The sequence below is a fragment of the Phaethon lepturus genome, unplaced genomic scaffold (genome assembly GCF_000687285.1).
Source record: "Phaethon lepturus isolate BGI_N335 unplaced genomic scaffold, ASM68728v1 scaffold13857, whole genome shotgun sequence".
In the NCBI taxonomy this organism is placed as follows: Eukaryota; Metazoa; Chordata; class Aves; order Phaethontiformes; family Phaethontidae; genus Phaethon; species Phaethon lepturus.
The window spans coordinates 1-15905 of NW_010554127.1; the positions used below are offsets into that span (position 1 = coordinate 1).

Consider the following 15905-nt stretch of genomic DNA (forward strand, 5'->3'; position numbering starts at 1 on the left):
GCGCGAGCCCTACCGCTGCCGCTTCCTCCTGCCCCGGCGCGCTGCTGGCCCTCTCCGGCGTGTCGCGATAGCATGTGGGGAGGGCTAGGGCCGGGGTCGGCCTGGTGCTGTCGAGACTGCAGCCGGAGAGGCCCCGCTCTGCATGGAAGGAGAGGGGCAGAGCGCCAGTAATCCAGAGGTATTGCTGAAATCCTTCTCTAATCCCCCGCGTTCCTGTGTTTCGAGTAGTTGTGCTCAGATCTTGCAAGAGGTGGCGGTTTGTCTCTTATCTCAATCCCTTTTTGACGGCTGTTCTTGACGTGCATTGGAACCTTTATTTTTTTCTCCTTTATGAAGGCAAACAAGGTTGCGTAGCTGTACTCCTGTGACCCCACAGGTTGTCAATCGGCAGTGTACAGGGAGATGACAGCAGCTTGTCGAACTGCACGCACGTTGAAGCAGTCGTTTGGCCTCACTTCCGAAAGTTCTAGCACCACTGTTGTTTGCAGCAGATCTCCTGAATTCTCCAAGAGAAAAAAACTGTGGGCTGGAGAGACGGCTTGCTTTTGTTCTGTAGAGTTCTACTTGGACTTGGCTGAGGAGCTTTTCATAATCCTTGTTTCCCTTTTGCTGATTATGTTGTTAATATGCCAAAGTAAGTGTGTGTTAGCATACTAATCCAAAACCAGGTCTGTGCAGTTGTAGCAACAGTTCACCTTGCTTGTGCTAGCACTTCAGGCAAGAGATCTCCCTCTGCTTTCTCTAGAATTGCTGTGTAGCACTTGATGGTTAAGTCCTTTCCCTGGACAGCTGCTGCCTTCTGCTGCGTGTTAATGTCATACACCTTAACTTGTGCTGTGATCTGGAGGGTTAAGGTTCATGCATCCCTGCTGATGAGGATGTTAATTACGCTTATTTATGATATTCTTCTCTCCACCCTTCTCCCAAAAGTACAAAAATAGTATTAAAAGAACTTTGATTGGTGAGCAAGTTAAATACTTGGAAGACTGAAAAATACGCTGTCAACTTTAATCTGCCTTCCACTTTATATGCATGTAAATATCTGTGCATAATTTCTTCATAGTGGTCAGCTTTCATCCAGAGAAGAAAAAGATTCAAAGGGTGAACTGGGGTTGTATTGCAAGCTGAGACTTTTTGTGGGGTCTCTCGCTCATTCTTTGCTAAAGTTAGAAGGCATTAGAGAACAGCAGAATCACAGCAGAATGGGCAAAGGCTGTGCAAAACCAGCGTTTTTACTTTGCTTCTTAAATGTTCTTTCTTTTGTACTAAATTATTCTTTTACTCAGTTAACTTTTTAAATTTGGATTGTGTTTTCCTTGCCTCCTGCTTTGATCTTAGAAGTGTAATGGGCAAAATAAGTGCTGAGTTTAACTACCAATATTGGGTTGGAAACTTTCTGGGCAAGATTTCTGCATGTTTTTTGGACAACCGACTTTTTGACCTAGGTCCTAAAGAGTGTCTTATAAGTACCTTTGTGAAGAAAAAAGCATATGGCTGTTAGTCTTCAAGTGAGCTCCTGTAGCTGCTGTGGATTTCATGCTTTGTATTCAGTCCAATTGAACTAAAAATAACAAATAAAATTTCCTTCGTATTGATAGACCTATTTCTTTGGTGAGCTCTGTCTCAAATGAGGCAAATGCTGTTTTCCTCTGGCGGTGAGCTCCAGTGGTATAGAGATGGGAGCAGGGAATCATTTATCTAGTGGTCATTGTACTGGTGACAGTTCTCTTTCAGTTTCCTTATGCGCACAATAAGAATAAAGATAACTCCAGTATTTGTTGGTGAGATGGTTAGATTGTATAAGGAGTAAGTATTCCTGAACAGACCACAAATAAACAAGCAGTTACACTATTAAGTGAGGGTTACAGAGAAATCCTATGTAAGCTGTCCTAAGTGTCTGGGCACTATCTAGTCTCAATACTGAATGAAGGCAAAAGACTGAGAAAGTCTTGTAATATAAACTGGTCTAAAACAGGCCAAGAGAAGTCAGAGGGGAGCTCTAGACTCTGACTGACTTTGCAGACTACTGTTTGTAATAGTTTTTGAGGTGACGCTTGATGTCTTGTTTTAATTTTATTGTTAATGCTACTTGAATCTAAAATACCCTGCAAACCTTACAGTCTGTAGAACATCTAATTGTTGAGTAGACTGTGCTGTTGTTTACCAAATGCCAAATGTTGATCTAAGCTCTTAATGTGAAATCATGATGAAAACCTGATAGGTTTAAACTTAAAGCATGAGAACAAGAGGCGTGTTGAGGTAAAATTCTAATTGGCATAGTTGCAGCTTTTCATATAAAACCTAAGGTAGTGGTTCAGGTTAATGGTTGAGTAGTGAAATCTGGTTCAGACTTTGTTACACAGGTGCTGGAAGGTGGGTGGTGTTTACTTTGTTGAAGTTTAAGTTTTGTATTTATTTGTCTGTTTAGAAGCATCTCTAGTAGAAACTGTAGTTTTCCAAAAGTCCTATGGGACAGAGTAATTTGTTGGAGTGACAGATTCATTGCAAATAGGATCTTTTTAAGATTGTGCTTTATTGACATAGCTGTAATGCTCTTACAAAACCTTGTTTTAGCTGAGTCACTATTGTCATCAGCTACAGAATGTGTTTCGATGGGAACGTTCAGTTGGAGTCTTTGAGGAAAAAGTAATAGCATCAAGCCTGTTGACATTTGGAAAATGCAGTCTAAATGATATTAGAGATCAGAAATTGATGACTCATTATACGTTCTAAAACCCTGCACAAAAGTGTAGCGCAGATCTTTTGTGTTTTCCAATTTTTCGTTCAAGTTAAAAACCACATTGAAAGAGCTGGTATAACATGCTCATTATGAGATATATTCCCAGCTTCCTGTCATCAACTATTTGAGATAGGTGAGTTTTTGTTTGGAAAATAGGTGGCGTTTTTGTGGATCTTTTTTACTAGTTCCATTGATTTTTAAAACCAAGCAGCTTGGAAGGGGAAAAAGCCTAACAGGTCCTGCAAAAAACATCTTTCATTTGATAGGAAAGTGAAATACCTGAAAATAGAATAGGTTAAAGTTGTTAACACTGTCTCTGTTCTTGTTCTGCTATTCTTTTTCTTCTAATTTTTCAAAATATTTTAGGACAAATTCTGTCTTTTCTACATTAGTATTATCTGGTGCAGTGGGGGGTGGAGGGGTCTTAAATTCTTTTGGTGTAGTATCTACTTTTGCTGTGCAGTGGTCAGGCCATCTTCTACTACCAAGGGTGTACTTTTAATAGAAAAAATGACCTTATATGTACAGAGTACATAACATCAGCCTTTCAGTCTGGGATTTTGGAGCGCAGTTGTGTTCATGTTCCATTTACTTCAAAGTTGTTTTCCTATTTTGCTATGGGAACTGGTTAAACTTGTGTAGTAAGACCTGAAACAGTACATTAACAAGATTTTTGGCCTGATCTCTGTAAATATACAGAGGTCAGGAATTCTGCGGCAACATGTGTGAATTAAAATATTATGTAAGAAGAAGGATTTATTTTTGGCTTCTTTTGGGTGGCTAAAACTACCTACTGTAATGTAGAATGCATTATTTTTTCCAGTAGTTCTGTTTCTGATTTCTGAGAAAAGGCTTATTTTCTTTTCTTCTGAAGGATTTGTAAGACAATATCCTTTGTTCCTTTGGGTGTAACACCTCGGTTCCACCTCTGTTAAGTTTTAGTGATAATCTATGAATATGAGCACATGGAAGAAGCAGCTTATTATAGTAAAGAGCTTTTTAATGTTAAGCAACTGCTTAATATGTTCTTATGTCTGAAGACTGAAGCTGGACAAATTTTAACTAGACTAGAATGCAGAATTTAAAGAATCAAACTTTAAATATATTTATTTATTTGTTTTAGTTCTCCAGCTGTTGCAATCTTTAATTCAAGTTTGGTCTTTTTCTTAAGTTGTTCCTGGTGGGCCAAACCAAACAATTAAGTGAAGTAGGTCAGAATAATAACTTTTAATAATCTCTTCTAGCTTTAAATCTAGATAAGTAGCCATTTAGTTTGACTAACAGCTGGCAATAAGCTAAAATGACAGAACTTAGATTGTGCTTGCCAAGTCTGTTAAAAACTTGTTTATTTTTCTATAAAATCTGCAAAATATTTCAACATTTGTAGCTCCAGGTAGTGTAAGCACATGACCTTTTCAGAGGACTGTACATATGGAAAGCAATCTGTACACCTGAAATGAAACTTTACTTCTGATCTCATTTCTTGCAGAGTCCGCAGCAATCGAGGAGTTGCACTGAGTTCAAGTTCAGAAGTGCTTTACACATGAAATCTGCTGGCTCTCTAGCTGATTATTCTCTGTCACCGTCTCAACAGGTAGAGTGCTTTTGTGCCTGAGCCATGCAGCAAGTGTAGATGTTCCTGGTGTGTTTGTCCTGTGTCAGTGTGTGGCCAAAGGCACATTAAGGACTCTGGGTTTCTTCTTTGGGGAATGTGTCAAGGAGACAAGAATGCATGGCAGATCTGTCACAAAAGTACTCTAAGGAAAAGCCCAGTAGTTTTTGTTTTGATTTTTAACACTCGTAGAGTTTAACAGTGATAGAAGACAGTGTTCTATCATTTCATCAGAGCTTCTATTCTAAAATTGAAGAAAGCGAGACAGATGGGGCATGAGCGGAAGGTCCACTTCAGTCAAAGCAGTGTTTTGCTTTGGGTCTTTTTCCCCTTGAATTCTTTTTTTTTTCTCCCTGAAATTATTTGGGAGGAAATATCTCACGGAATTCTCTGAATGGAAGATGTTTTGCCACTGGGGAGAAAGGAACTCCTAAAAGTGTTACTCAAAAGAATGCAAAATACAGGTCAGCTCCTGTAATAGGATGTTTGGGGCAGGTGTAGACATGGAAAAGCTTTTTTCTACAAGGTTGACATAAAAAAGTTGCACTTCCGTATAATTCTAATACTCAGTATTTTTGCTGTACTTATATGTTTCTTTTTTTTTGGTCTGCTTTGTTTTTGAGGTAGATGGATAACTTTAATTTATGCTTCAAAAAGCAGTTAGTACATATTCCTTCAATGCTAGAATCTTTCTAGTTTTATCTAGTAAACTAGTTTTGAAGAAATACAAGGCTTCATAAAGATCCTGTCAGGAACTTCTCTTTGAAATCAGAAAAAATAGTATAAAAAAAGAATTGCCTAGTATGTAAGGTATTAAAATATGGCCACGTGTGCTACTCTACTACCTGTGCAGCTAAAGCACATACCCTTAAATTTGTCACCTCTTAGTCCTGTTATTTCATGTTAATAACTAGCAGTTTGTAATGTTGTTTGTTCTTTTGAATTTACCATTTTAAAGAGTAGTTGGAAGTTAGCGTAGCATTAGATTAACTTTGTATGTCCCCGTTTCCTGCCTTCCCAATGCTACGGAGAGACATTTAAGCAGGATTTGAGGTACCTGGCTCCCTAATATGAGGACAGTGGCTGCACTGGCTTTGGAGAAGCCTCAGGATGGGGCTATTTAACCTTAGACTTTGTGGAGTCTTGAGGAGTAGAGTTAGAGCTGCCTTTTGTGGCTCACCTCAAGCAGGAGTGCCAACTAGTGGTGGCATTTGCCATTCTCCAGTTGAAATGGTGTCAAAGACATCTTTCTGAACCTCCAGTTCTTGTTTTTCATCGGTTACTTGAAAGCTGTTAAACAGAACTCAAACCAGCCAACCAAAACACCACCACCCCCAAACCCAAAAAGGGAGCATAACACGCATAAGAGAGAAAGTTAATGCAGCCATGCTATTGTAGTAATAGACTGAAGTGTTGGGCTTTGCATACAAAATTTTTTATATTTTTTGTGCAGGAGAGCAGTGGTAAGACAAGAAAAGCTTACCTTGCAGGAGACTGCAAAGCTTGGTTAAAGCTGTGAGTCAAGGTGAATGGTAGTTATTTTCCCATGCACAGTAGAATATAGAAAAATAAAACAGCTTGTTCAATAATTATCTCTAGTACTGCCAATTCTATTTTGGCAGAATATTCTAAATGTGTGGTTTTTTTTTTTCTTAAATGATACCACTCTTGCCCTATTTTTCCTTACTATTTTTTTTTTACCCACCTATCACTTAAATCTCTCTCTCACTTGGCCATTTCTTCCCTGAAAGTTTCTGCATCTTATCAGACTTGTTAACCACTCTTTTAGCCAGAGACTGGGGTTAAAGCTGGAAGATTCAGAAATATGCCAGTCTGCTCTACAATCTCCACAGCAAAAGGGAATTTTTTAGAATGGTTTGCATATATTTGGCTGCTTGTGGGTGGATTTAGATGCTCCTGGGAGTTTAAACCTGTACTGCTTGTGTATTTCTATTCTTCTACTTCCTTGAACCAGTAATTTAAGAACCTGCTGGCCTATTTAGTCGAATTTGATAGAGAGAAGAGTCTCAAAGATAGTTGTGCTGTATAGGTTTGGTGAATGAAAGGTAGCTGAATAATGGAAGGTTCCAGTAGCGGTAATAGCTGCTGTGATTTCCTATCTTAGTGGCACCAAGAAATCATGTAGGGGAGAGTAAGTAAGTAGACTTTGGGTTTGATAATACTAAGTACAGCTCTTTATACTTTGTGGCATAGAAGAAAGTGAGAGCTTTCACTTGCAGCTGAAGTATTGTGTGGTGACTGTTTGAAACCCTTATTATGCTATTTTAATGTTTGTGTTACAACAGCAACTGAAAATCATGTGGCTGTAGCAGCTGGAATTTTAATCCTTTTAATTATGACAGATTTTCAAGGCATGTCCTGGCTGATTTGGTCAGATGACTGTATAGTATGTACAATAACATCAAGTGATTGCACAAATTCTGAGAGCAGTGGTCACCTCACTGGAACGGGATGTATTTTTAGGTTTCTCTGCTAGTAACAGTCAAGTGTGTGTACTTGGGCATCTCATATGAACTGAAGCTAGTTGCTGACACTACACTATGAGAAAAGGACAGCTGTTCATTCTTGCTATAGTCATTGATCTTCTCACCAAATTGTGGCAAGGAACAAGTGGGGTATAAACGCTGTAAATATTATTGGTACATGTCTTAATGACATGTATTTTTCTTCAGATCAGCAATGACACTCTTTGATACCTCTTTCAATTTGCTGTATTAAAGAATCACAGAATCATTAGGGTTGGAAAAGATCTTTAAGATCATCAAGTCCAGCCATCAACCCAGCACCACCATGCCCACTAAACTATGTCCTGAAGTGCCACGTCTACACGTTTTTTGAACACTTCCAGTGATGGTGACTCCACCACCTCCCTGGGCAGCCTGTTCCAATGCTTGACCACTCTCTTAGTAAAGAAAATTTTCCTCATATCTAATCTAACCCTCCCCTGACGCAACTTGAGGCCATTTCCTCTCGTCCTACCACTAGTTAGTTGGGAGAAGAGACCAACACCCACCTTGCCACAGCCTCCTTTCAGGTAGTTGTAGAGAGCAATAAGGTCTCCCGTCAGCCTCCTCTTCTCCAGACTGAACAACCCCAGCTCCCTCAGCCGCTCCTCGTAAGACTTATGCTCCAGACCCCTCACCAGCTTCGTTGCCCTTCTTTGGACACGCTCCAGCACCTCAGTGTCCTCCTTGTAGTGAAGGGCCCAAAGCTGAACACAGGATTCAAGGTGCAGCCTCACCAGTGCCGAGTACAGGGGCACAATCACTTCCCTACTCCTCCTGGCCACACTGGTTCTGATACAGGCCAGGACGCTGTTGGCCTTCTTGGGCACCTGGGCACACTATCAGCGCATACTCAGCCGGCTGTCAACCAGCACCCCCAGGTCCTTTTCCACTGGGAGCTCTCCAGCCACTCCTCCCCAAGCCTGTAGCATTGCAGGGGGTTGTTGTGACCGAAGTGCAGGATCCGGCACTTGGCCTTATTAAACCTCATACAGTTGGCCTTGGCCCATCGATCCAGCCTGTCCAGATCCCTCTGCAGAGCCCTCCTACCCTCCAGCAGATCAACACTCCCACCCAACTTGGTGTCATCTGCAAACTTACTGAGGGAGCACTCGATCCCCTCATCCAGATCATCAATAAAGATATTGAACAAGACCGGCCCCAGAACCGAGCCCTGGGAACACCACTTGTGACCGGCCGCCAGCTGGATTTAACACCATTCACCATGACTCTCTGAGCTTGGCCACCCAACCAGTTAGAGTAACTGAAAGCACCTTGTTACCTCAAGCAAGAATTTTCTTCATCTCCCCTTCACCCAGCAGTTTTTTCCTTTGAAAGGCAGTGTTTGGGAAGAGGACGGTTCTTGTTCTCAGTGTAGTTCTGGTGATATATTGGTTCTGATTCTTCAAAGGAAAAGATCCATATGTGGATGCTCTTAGTCAACAAATCAGAGGTGCTAAGTTCTGTGGTTCATGAGGTTAGCTTACAAAATGGAGTTGTGACCATTTGTTGATTAATGAATATGCTAGTTCCTGAGGTCTTAGCCATTATTTCACCAGTTTGATAGGGTAATTTGTTTTCTTTTTTTACCTTGGACTAACTTTGCAATTTGATAATTTAAGTATTTCAAAAGTCTTAACTAGTTTAAGCAGTCCAGGAACTCATGACTGCCTGAAACAGTTGTTGAGTTTGAAGCCCAAAATTAAAAATGCAGGAAAAGGACATTTAATATATGTAAAAGGACTTTGTAGTAAGCTATAAATAAAATGTGACATTCTGACTAAATTGAAGTTCTGCAGCAGGTGCTGTGAAGTTAAGGATTGTAAGCAGGACACAGAATTTTAGTGAATGTCCTGCTGATGGTTTACTGATGTTCAAAGAGATTTTAAATTATATATTTAGTTAAGGAGCTAAAGGATTTAAATTTTAAGAGAAATGGCAACCAATATCAAACTTTTTAGTGACCAGTAAAATACTAATTTACAGAAACTGAAAGAATAGGTTACTTCAGCTATTCAGTTGATCACATGCTTCTTTATAAAGAAGCATCACATGCTTCTTTATAAAAACAGTTGCAAACATCTGTTACAGAAGTAAATTAGCATCTACCTATTAGTAAAACATGGTATTTTAGTGTCTACTCTGGCTTTCATATACTGTATGTTAGTGCTATTTGATGTTTTCACCAGGTTTTGTCTCCTTCTTACACACTTCAAAATTTCATCTGCTAGTATGAAATCGTTGTGATTAAATATTATCTTATGTGTGAAAGGAGTCCAAGAGCCTGAGAAAAGCCAGTGCCATCATGGAACTCGGGTTTCACAATCCGACTTGTAAAGACCAAGATAGTGTACTAGGGAGGAGGATGTTTTACTGTCTTGATAGAATGTTCTCCTGTGCAAGCTCACATAGGCTATTTAAAGATAGTATTTAATGATGGTTGACTAATTTAGGGTATGTTTACACAAATGGTGCAAGCAAACACGAGCTCAGTTTGACTGCGTTCTGAGCTGTCGGCATGTGGGCCATTTTTGGCCTAGAGGTGATAGAACAGAGCTAGCATAGCAGCTATAGTGTGCTAGCTATCACACCTGCCCTCTGCGCTAGAAGTGGCTCGCTTCTGGCCATCTTAAAGTGAGCAGAATGCATAGCTTTTTGCAAAGTAGGTAAACAATGTGTTTATTTTCTTTTAAACATAATTGTGGGTAACTGATTAAGTTAAGCCTTACTGCTACCAGACTGCATGTTTTATGGGAGCAGGACTGTGTTTAGATACATGAACCAAGGGCTGGGCTTTTTGAGGGCTCTGTCGTTACAAACTAGCAATTAATTGTCTTTTTCAGGGCTGTTTCCATTTTGTGTTAAATGCTTTAAAATACATGTATAACCCGAGAGCTTCCTTTTGATCTCTGCTCACCTGTTGACTCGAGGAAGACTAGAGTTTGGTTTCAGTATTGATGCAAAACTCTGAAATTTTCTTTGGTCTAGCAACAGGTAGGCTGCTGTATTTGGCAGGTATTACTTAGAGAGGGCTTTGCCAGATGAACTAAAAATATCTCAGAGAAGTAAAATAATTTTCTCTTTTTTGTTCTTTTACTGAACATGTTTCAGCTCTTTGCAGTAGATGGTGTCTGACTTAATATGCAAGTTGAAAGCAGGTTGTGTGCCGGAAAGGTTTGCTAAAATGTTTATCAAGTCAGTCACCGAGTTCAGCGACTGATACGCTTGACAATTTATTCAAAACTTACTTGTAACTCAGTATATAAGTACTAAGGTATGGTGAGGAAAATTCATCTGTGTTTTGCCTGCTAAGTGTAACACATACACTTCTTTGTAAGAAGTGTTCAGAAGAGTGGGTGGCTAAAATATTTGAGTTATCCAAACTACGACGGATGGGGGGATGAGGACTGATTGCTACTTGAAGTTGGCATGAATTTCAAAGCATTAAAGGAATAGAAGTGAATAAAATATCACATAGATTTCTATTTAAATGCTTAAATAATTTAAACTGGAGTGTCTAAAAGGCTGTTTTGTTTCCTTTTACCTTCAGTTTGCACAAAAGGAATAATACTTTTATTTTTACAGTTTAGAGTATTAATTTAAGAAGTTTTAATGCATTAAAACGGAAGTGTTTAGTCTGCAGACAATGCATGAGAGCACTTGTTAGCTAGCAGAATAAAATAAGGCACCGTTTCTGTTAATCTTAAATTCTCTAAGCATTTTATTTTTCAAGAAAATTGCTGGATGGTGGGGTATGAAGAAAAGATGGAACTGAGTAACGTATTTTTGACACAGAATTTTGAGATGGGGCTCTGTGCAAGTCATTCTCTGATACCTCAACTGTAATCCCTAGTGGTATCACTTAGGAGAGGGAGTTTGTTAGAGCAGGCGAGAGCTCGGTCACTTGCATGGGCCTGCGGTCCAGCTAGTGAGCAGTTCCAGAGCATCTTGAAGTATGGTACAAAGATGTTTACACTCTTCTTTTTTTCAAAGAATTGAATTCTTTGTGTAAATTTGTTATAACAGCTTATGCAATGCCTTTTATTTGGATTTTTATTGCTGTTTGGCCTTGTTATGTAAAGTTGTGTTATGCTTACACTTTGAACTGCTGGTATTGTAATCATGAAGGCCATAGGATGCATTTAAAAAATTACCTTTTGTGGGTTGAACTGGAACTATAGATAGGACCATGTTGGGTAGTAAAGTTTTGTGTAAAATTTTTCAATTAAATAAAAGGACTGACAATGTGTAGTATAATTGCTAATCTAATGCAACAATTACTGTAAAAATAAGGGAGGAGCTCTAGGCTTTAGATGAGGGAAAAAAAATAAGAGTGAAGAGCTGTTGTAAAGGACTGCTGTCTGTCAGAAGCATGGAGGCAGGGAGAATGGGACATGACAGGGATTGAGATACATGCTGAGGGGTGTAGATTGCCTTAAACAGAACTGCATGAACAGGGTGTCAGAAGCTCAGGTGGTAGTAAGCAGCCCAGGGAATAGGTCGCTGCTGTTTCATTTAGAGAACTGGAGATGAGGATGAATCTGGCTTCCTTTATTTCATCTCCCTACTCTGTAGAGTTGTATGGTTTATGATTTTAGGTAGTAGGCCATAGTCAACAATCGTGCTTTGTTTTTCGTTGAATCATCTATTTGCAGTGGGCAGGGGAAGAGAGCTGTTCCAGAGGGAAGGATTATACAACATTTTTATCTAAGTTGCATATATTACACATGGTGAATAAATGCATAGACTATGTCTTGAACTCTGATGCAAATCTTTATGTATCTTTATGTATCTTTAATTTTCAGGTGAGCTTCTAAACACCATTTCTTTGAGATAAAATGTCACATACTTGTTCTCTTAAAATGGTTACTGATCAGTTCACGCTGTGTTAAGATACATTTGTTACATGTAGAGGATGCGAAACTGCAAATAACTGTTAGTAAATATTAACAATATTGAGTTAATATTCTGTGATTTTGTCTCCTTTCTCTTCACTCAGAATTGGATTTACAGTCATGGAGGAACATCAACAACATTTACACTGTGTGAACTGTGTCAGCCGTCGTTGTATGACGAGACCAGAGCCTGGCATTTCCTGTGATTTGATTGGCTGCCCGCTGGTTTGTGGAGCAGTTTTTCACTCGTGTAAAGCTGAGGAACATCGCATGTTATGTCCACTTGAAAGAGTGCCTTGTTTGAATAGCGGCTTTGGATGTCCCTTCATAGTAGCCAGAAATAAAATTGCTGATCATCTAGAAGTTTGTCCTGCAAGTGTGGTATGTTGTACCATGGAGTGGAATAGATGGCCAGTCAGTTATGCAGACCGAAAATCTTATGAAAATCTGAGTAAAGATGTTGATGAAGTGGAACAGCTAGATATGGCTTTAGCCCTTCAAGACCAGCGCATGTTACTAGAATCACTTAAAGTAGCAACTATGATGTCAAAAGGAGGTGATCAAATACCAGAATCTAGAGAGCAAACCTCTGTCAAATCGAGTGCCCCAGACACAGTGCATTCAAATGGTTTGATGCCTGTAGATGAAGAGTCCTATGGTGCACTTTATCAAGCTACTGTAGAAACAACAAGGAGTTTAGCTGCTGCTCTGGATATCCTGAACACTGCTACAAGGGACATTAATATGTTAAGTTCAAGGCTCTGCATTTCACCACGTGAAATGAAAGAAGATACTGAGATTAAAGAACAAGCTTCTAATGGCATTATTCAGGATAAAAAGTCTGACCATGAATATTCAGATGAAGATAATGTAGGAGCAGTTGGGGGAATTAACTTTGATAGCCTGAGTCAAAATTCCCAAATGGAGCAAAATGGTTCTAGTGTTATTTGTTATGATGTAGTGCAAAAACATGACTTAAATCTAAACTTCACTAACTCCTCACTTTTGTGTAATGGCTTTCATGTAGAAAATGAATGTTCAAAGGTGTTGGACCACAATGAAGATCTTGGTGTATCTAATTCAAAACCATCCAGTGTAGCAAATGGTGAATGTACTGCATCTCATGATGATGAAGCATTAGAGTCTTGCAGCTCCTTCCCTGTAACAGCACAACTTAAAGAAGTAATATCAGCTGATCACTTAGTTAATGGCAATGTTAATCATGTACTACTTCCCCATAATGCTAATGAAGAAGAAATGTTAGAGAGACAAGTGGAGCAGGACAGATTGAGAAACGTAGATGCATTTTCACTTTTACGGCATCGATCATACAAATTCCTTGTTAACCACTATTGGTCTACACCAAAAGAAGACAAAGCTGTTGATACGTCAGATTTGGAGATAACAGAAGATCCTATGGGTCTTCAGGGGATTGATCTAATCACTGCAGCTCTGTTGTTTTGCCTAGGAGACTCTCCGGGCGGTAGGGGAATATCAGAAAGTCGCACTGTCGATGTGTATCACGTTGACTTTGGGACCCAAACATTTTCTCTCCCATCTGCTATATTGGCCACAAATACAATGGTGGGGGAAATAGCTTCAGCTTCTGCATGTGATCATGCCAACCCACAGCTTTCAAATCCCAGTCCATTCCAGACCCTTGGACTGGATTTGGTACTGGAATATGTGGCTAGATACCAAACAAAACAGCGTTCAATGTTTACATTTGTTTGTGGACAGTTGTTTAGGAGGAATGAATTTTCATCACATTTTAAGAATGTGCATGGTGATATTCATGCTGGCCTTAATGGCTGGATGGAGCAGAGGTGTCCTTTGGCCTATTATGGGTGTACATATTCTCAACGAAGGTTTTGTCCTTCAACACAAGGGGCAAAAATTATTCATGACCGCCACTTACGGTCATTTGGAGTTCAGCCTTGTATATCCACAGTATTAGTAGAACCAGCAAAAAGCTGCTTAATTGGACTACATAATGACCATCTGAGTAGTCTGCCTTTTGAGGTTCTGCAGCACATTGCTAGTTTTCTAGATGGCTTTAGTTTATGTCAACTTTCAAGAGTGTCACGTTTAATGAGAGATGTGTGTGGAAGCTTGCTTCAGGCACGTGGAATGGTGATACTGCTTTGGGAGAAGATAAAGTACCCAGATGGAAGCTCTTCTTGGCAGATAAAAGAAAAGGTAAGTTATTTTCTATTTTGAAGCTGAAAGAGAAAGTATTAAATCGGTCATGTCTCTGCTTTTTCCCTTAATATTTTCCTTGATCACTGTTGTCATTACTGTTTTTTGATATAATAGCCCTTTAAGAAACAGATTGTTATATAGAACAACAATTCTATAGGGTTGGTTCAGTCTTCTTCACACTTGAAGTAAAGTTAAAGTAGTACCTGTCTAGTTTTTACTTGGTGTAAATAAATTAACCTTTGATTTACCCAAGATTTTAAAATAATAAATGATTACTTCATTATTTTCTTGAATATCAATATTCCATGGAAGTGGGAAAGTTGCCTACAAAATTTGCTTTTCTTGCCTTTATACTGTTTACAGCAATTTTAATTTTTGCTCATCTGTTGAGATCCTATCCATTGGCATGATATTGAGTGCCTTAAGTATGTAAATAGTTCGTAAAACCTTTGGATGACCTTTATATATTACAGTTTTCACCATTCACTCCTCCACCTCTGAACTGCAGAGTATCTGCAGCAATCATTTGGAATTGCAGAAGTCAGTCACTTCAGAAATGGATCATTGTGACTGGTCATGCAATATTTCATCATTTAACTTCTGATTGCATCTACTTTGTAGATGCAAAAAGTATTGCCTGCCTTTCCTCCCAGGGTTCAGGGTTGACTTGGAAACTGGATCAGCCTGGGACTGGCTATACAAAATACAACATTGTATGCTTTTGTCATGTTGATTTTTAGTATGATTTATAGTAGCTGCAAAACATTGCCTGAAAGTATTACAGCACAAATATTTAATTTCCTGCTCTGAGTTCAGGTATCTTAAAACATTTGGAGCCTAAGTATAGCTTATTTTCTAGGTTTGGCGCTTCAGTACAGCCTTCTGTACTGTGAATGAGTGGAAGTTTGCTGACATCGTAAGCATGGCTGACCACTTGAAGAAATGTAGCTATAATGCTGTAGAGAGAAGAGAGGAGGCTGTTCCGCTGCCATGTATGTGTGTAACACGAGAACTCACTAAAGAAGGACGTTCACTGCGCTCTGTTTTGAAACCAGTACTTTAAATATTGCAACCACTCCAATTGCACATACACTCAAGCACCTGATATAACCTCGGTAATATTACATGACACTTTATTAATGTACTAAAGATACTTTCTAGCTAAATCTACTCTGTCACTGTGTATATAAGGTTTGAAGTGACATTTAATTTTTTTTGTAATACTGTTTAGCTGGAAAGTAATGAAAGTTGCCTTAACATTTGAAAAATTCGGAACTTGCTGGACAGGGTAGTTTTATCTAACTTATATAATTTAAGAACAGAATCCTAAGGTGTGTTTTCTGATTCACTGGTGCCCATGTTGCTGTTGACTGATAACATTTCAAAAATGGCCTCTAAATGGTATGCACATTTAGATAGGAAACACTGAAATGTAGTGAGACAAATTCCTGACCAAATGTACTTTCTGTATTTGGTCTATTTTTTTTAACAAATTATAATCCAAAGATTTGAAAGATAAGGAAGAATTCAAAACTTTATAATAGATGTCTCAAACACAGCTTTTAAGCGCATCTTTTCTCATGAAATCAGTGTTCTAGTGCTCTTCCTAGTTAACAGGTGATCTAGGATCAGCTTTTTTTTTAAATTTTTTTTTAGGAATGACTGAAGTGAACTCAGATTTACAGCAGCTTAATTTTTAATACAACTTTCTTTTGACATGTCAACAATAATTATTTTTCTTCTGAACTATTAACAGTTACTTCACTTTTGGGAGCAAAACTTTTAGAGCTAAAAACATGGAATACTAGTTTTTACTCTCGCACCTACAATGGCATTGATATAAAATGTTTAAAATGTTTTTCCTTGTCCTGCAGTTGACTGAGGGTTAAATTGCTTGAGCAGTCAGAAATTCAAAGTATGTGATGAACATT

At 39.0% G+C, this 15905-nt stretch overlaps 1 protein-coding gene across 1 annotated transcript; it reads left to right on the plus strand.

The window, feature by feature from the left end:
- Positions 1–4226: 4226 nt before the first annotated feature.
- FBXO30 (F-box protein 30) lies at positions 4227–15037 on the plus strand. The gene is made up of 3 exons (XM_010291738.1): positions 4227–4334; positions 11877–13971; positions 14834–15037. Exons 2-3 carry the CDS (start codon positions 11893–11895, stop codon positions 15035–15037), a joined length of 2283 nt encoding a protein of 760 aa, XP_010290040.1. The 5' UTR covers positions 4227–4334; positions 11877–11892.
- Positions 15038–15905: the final 868 nt, after the last annotated feature.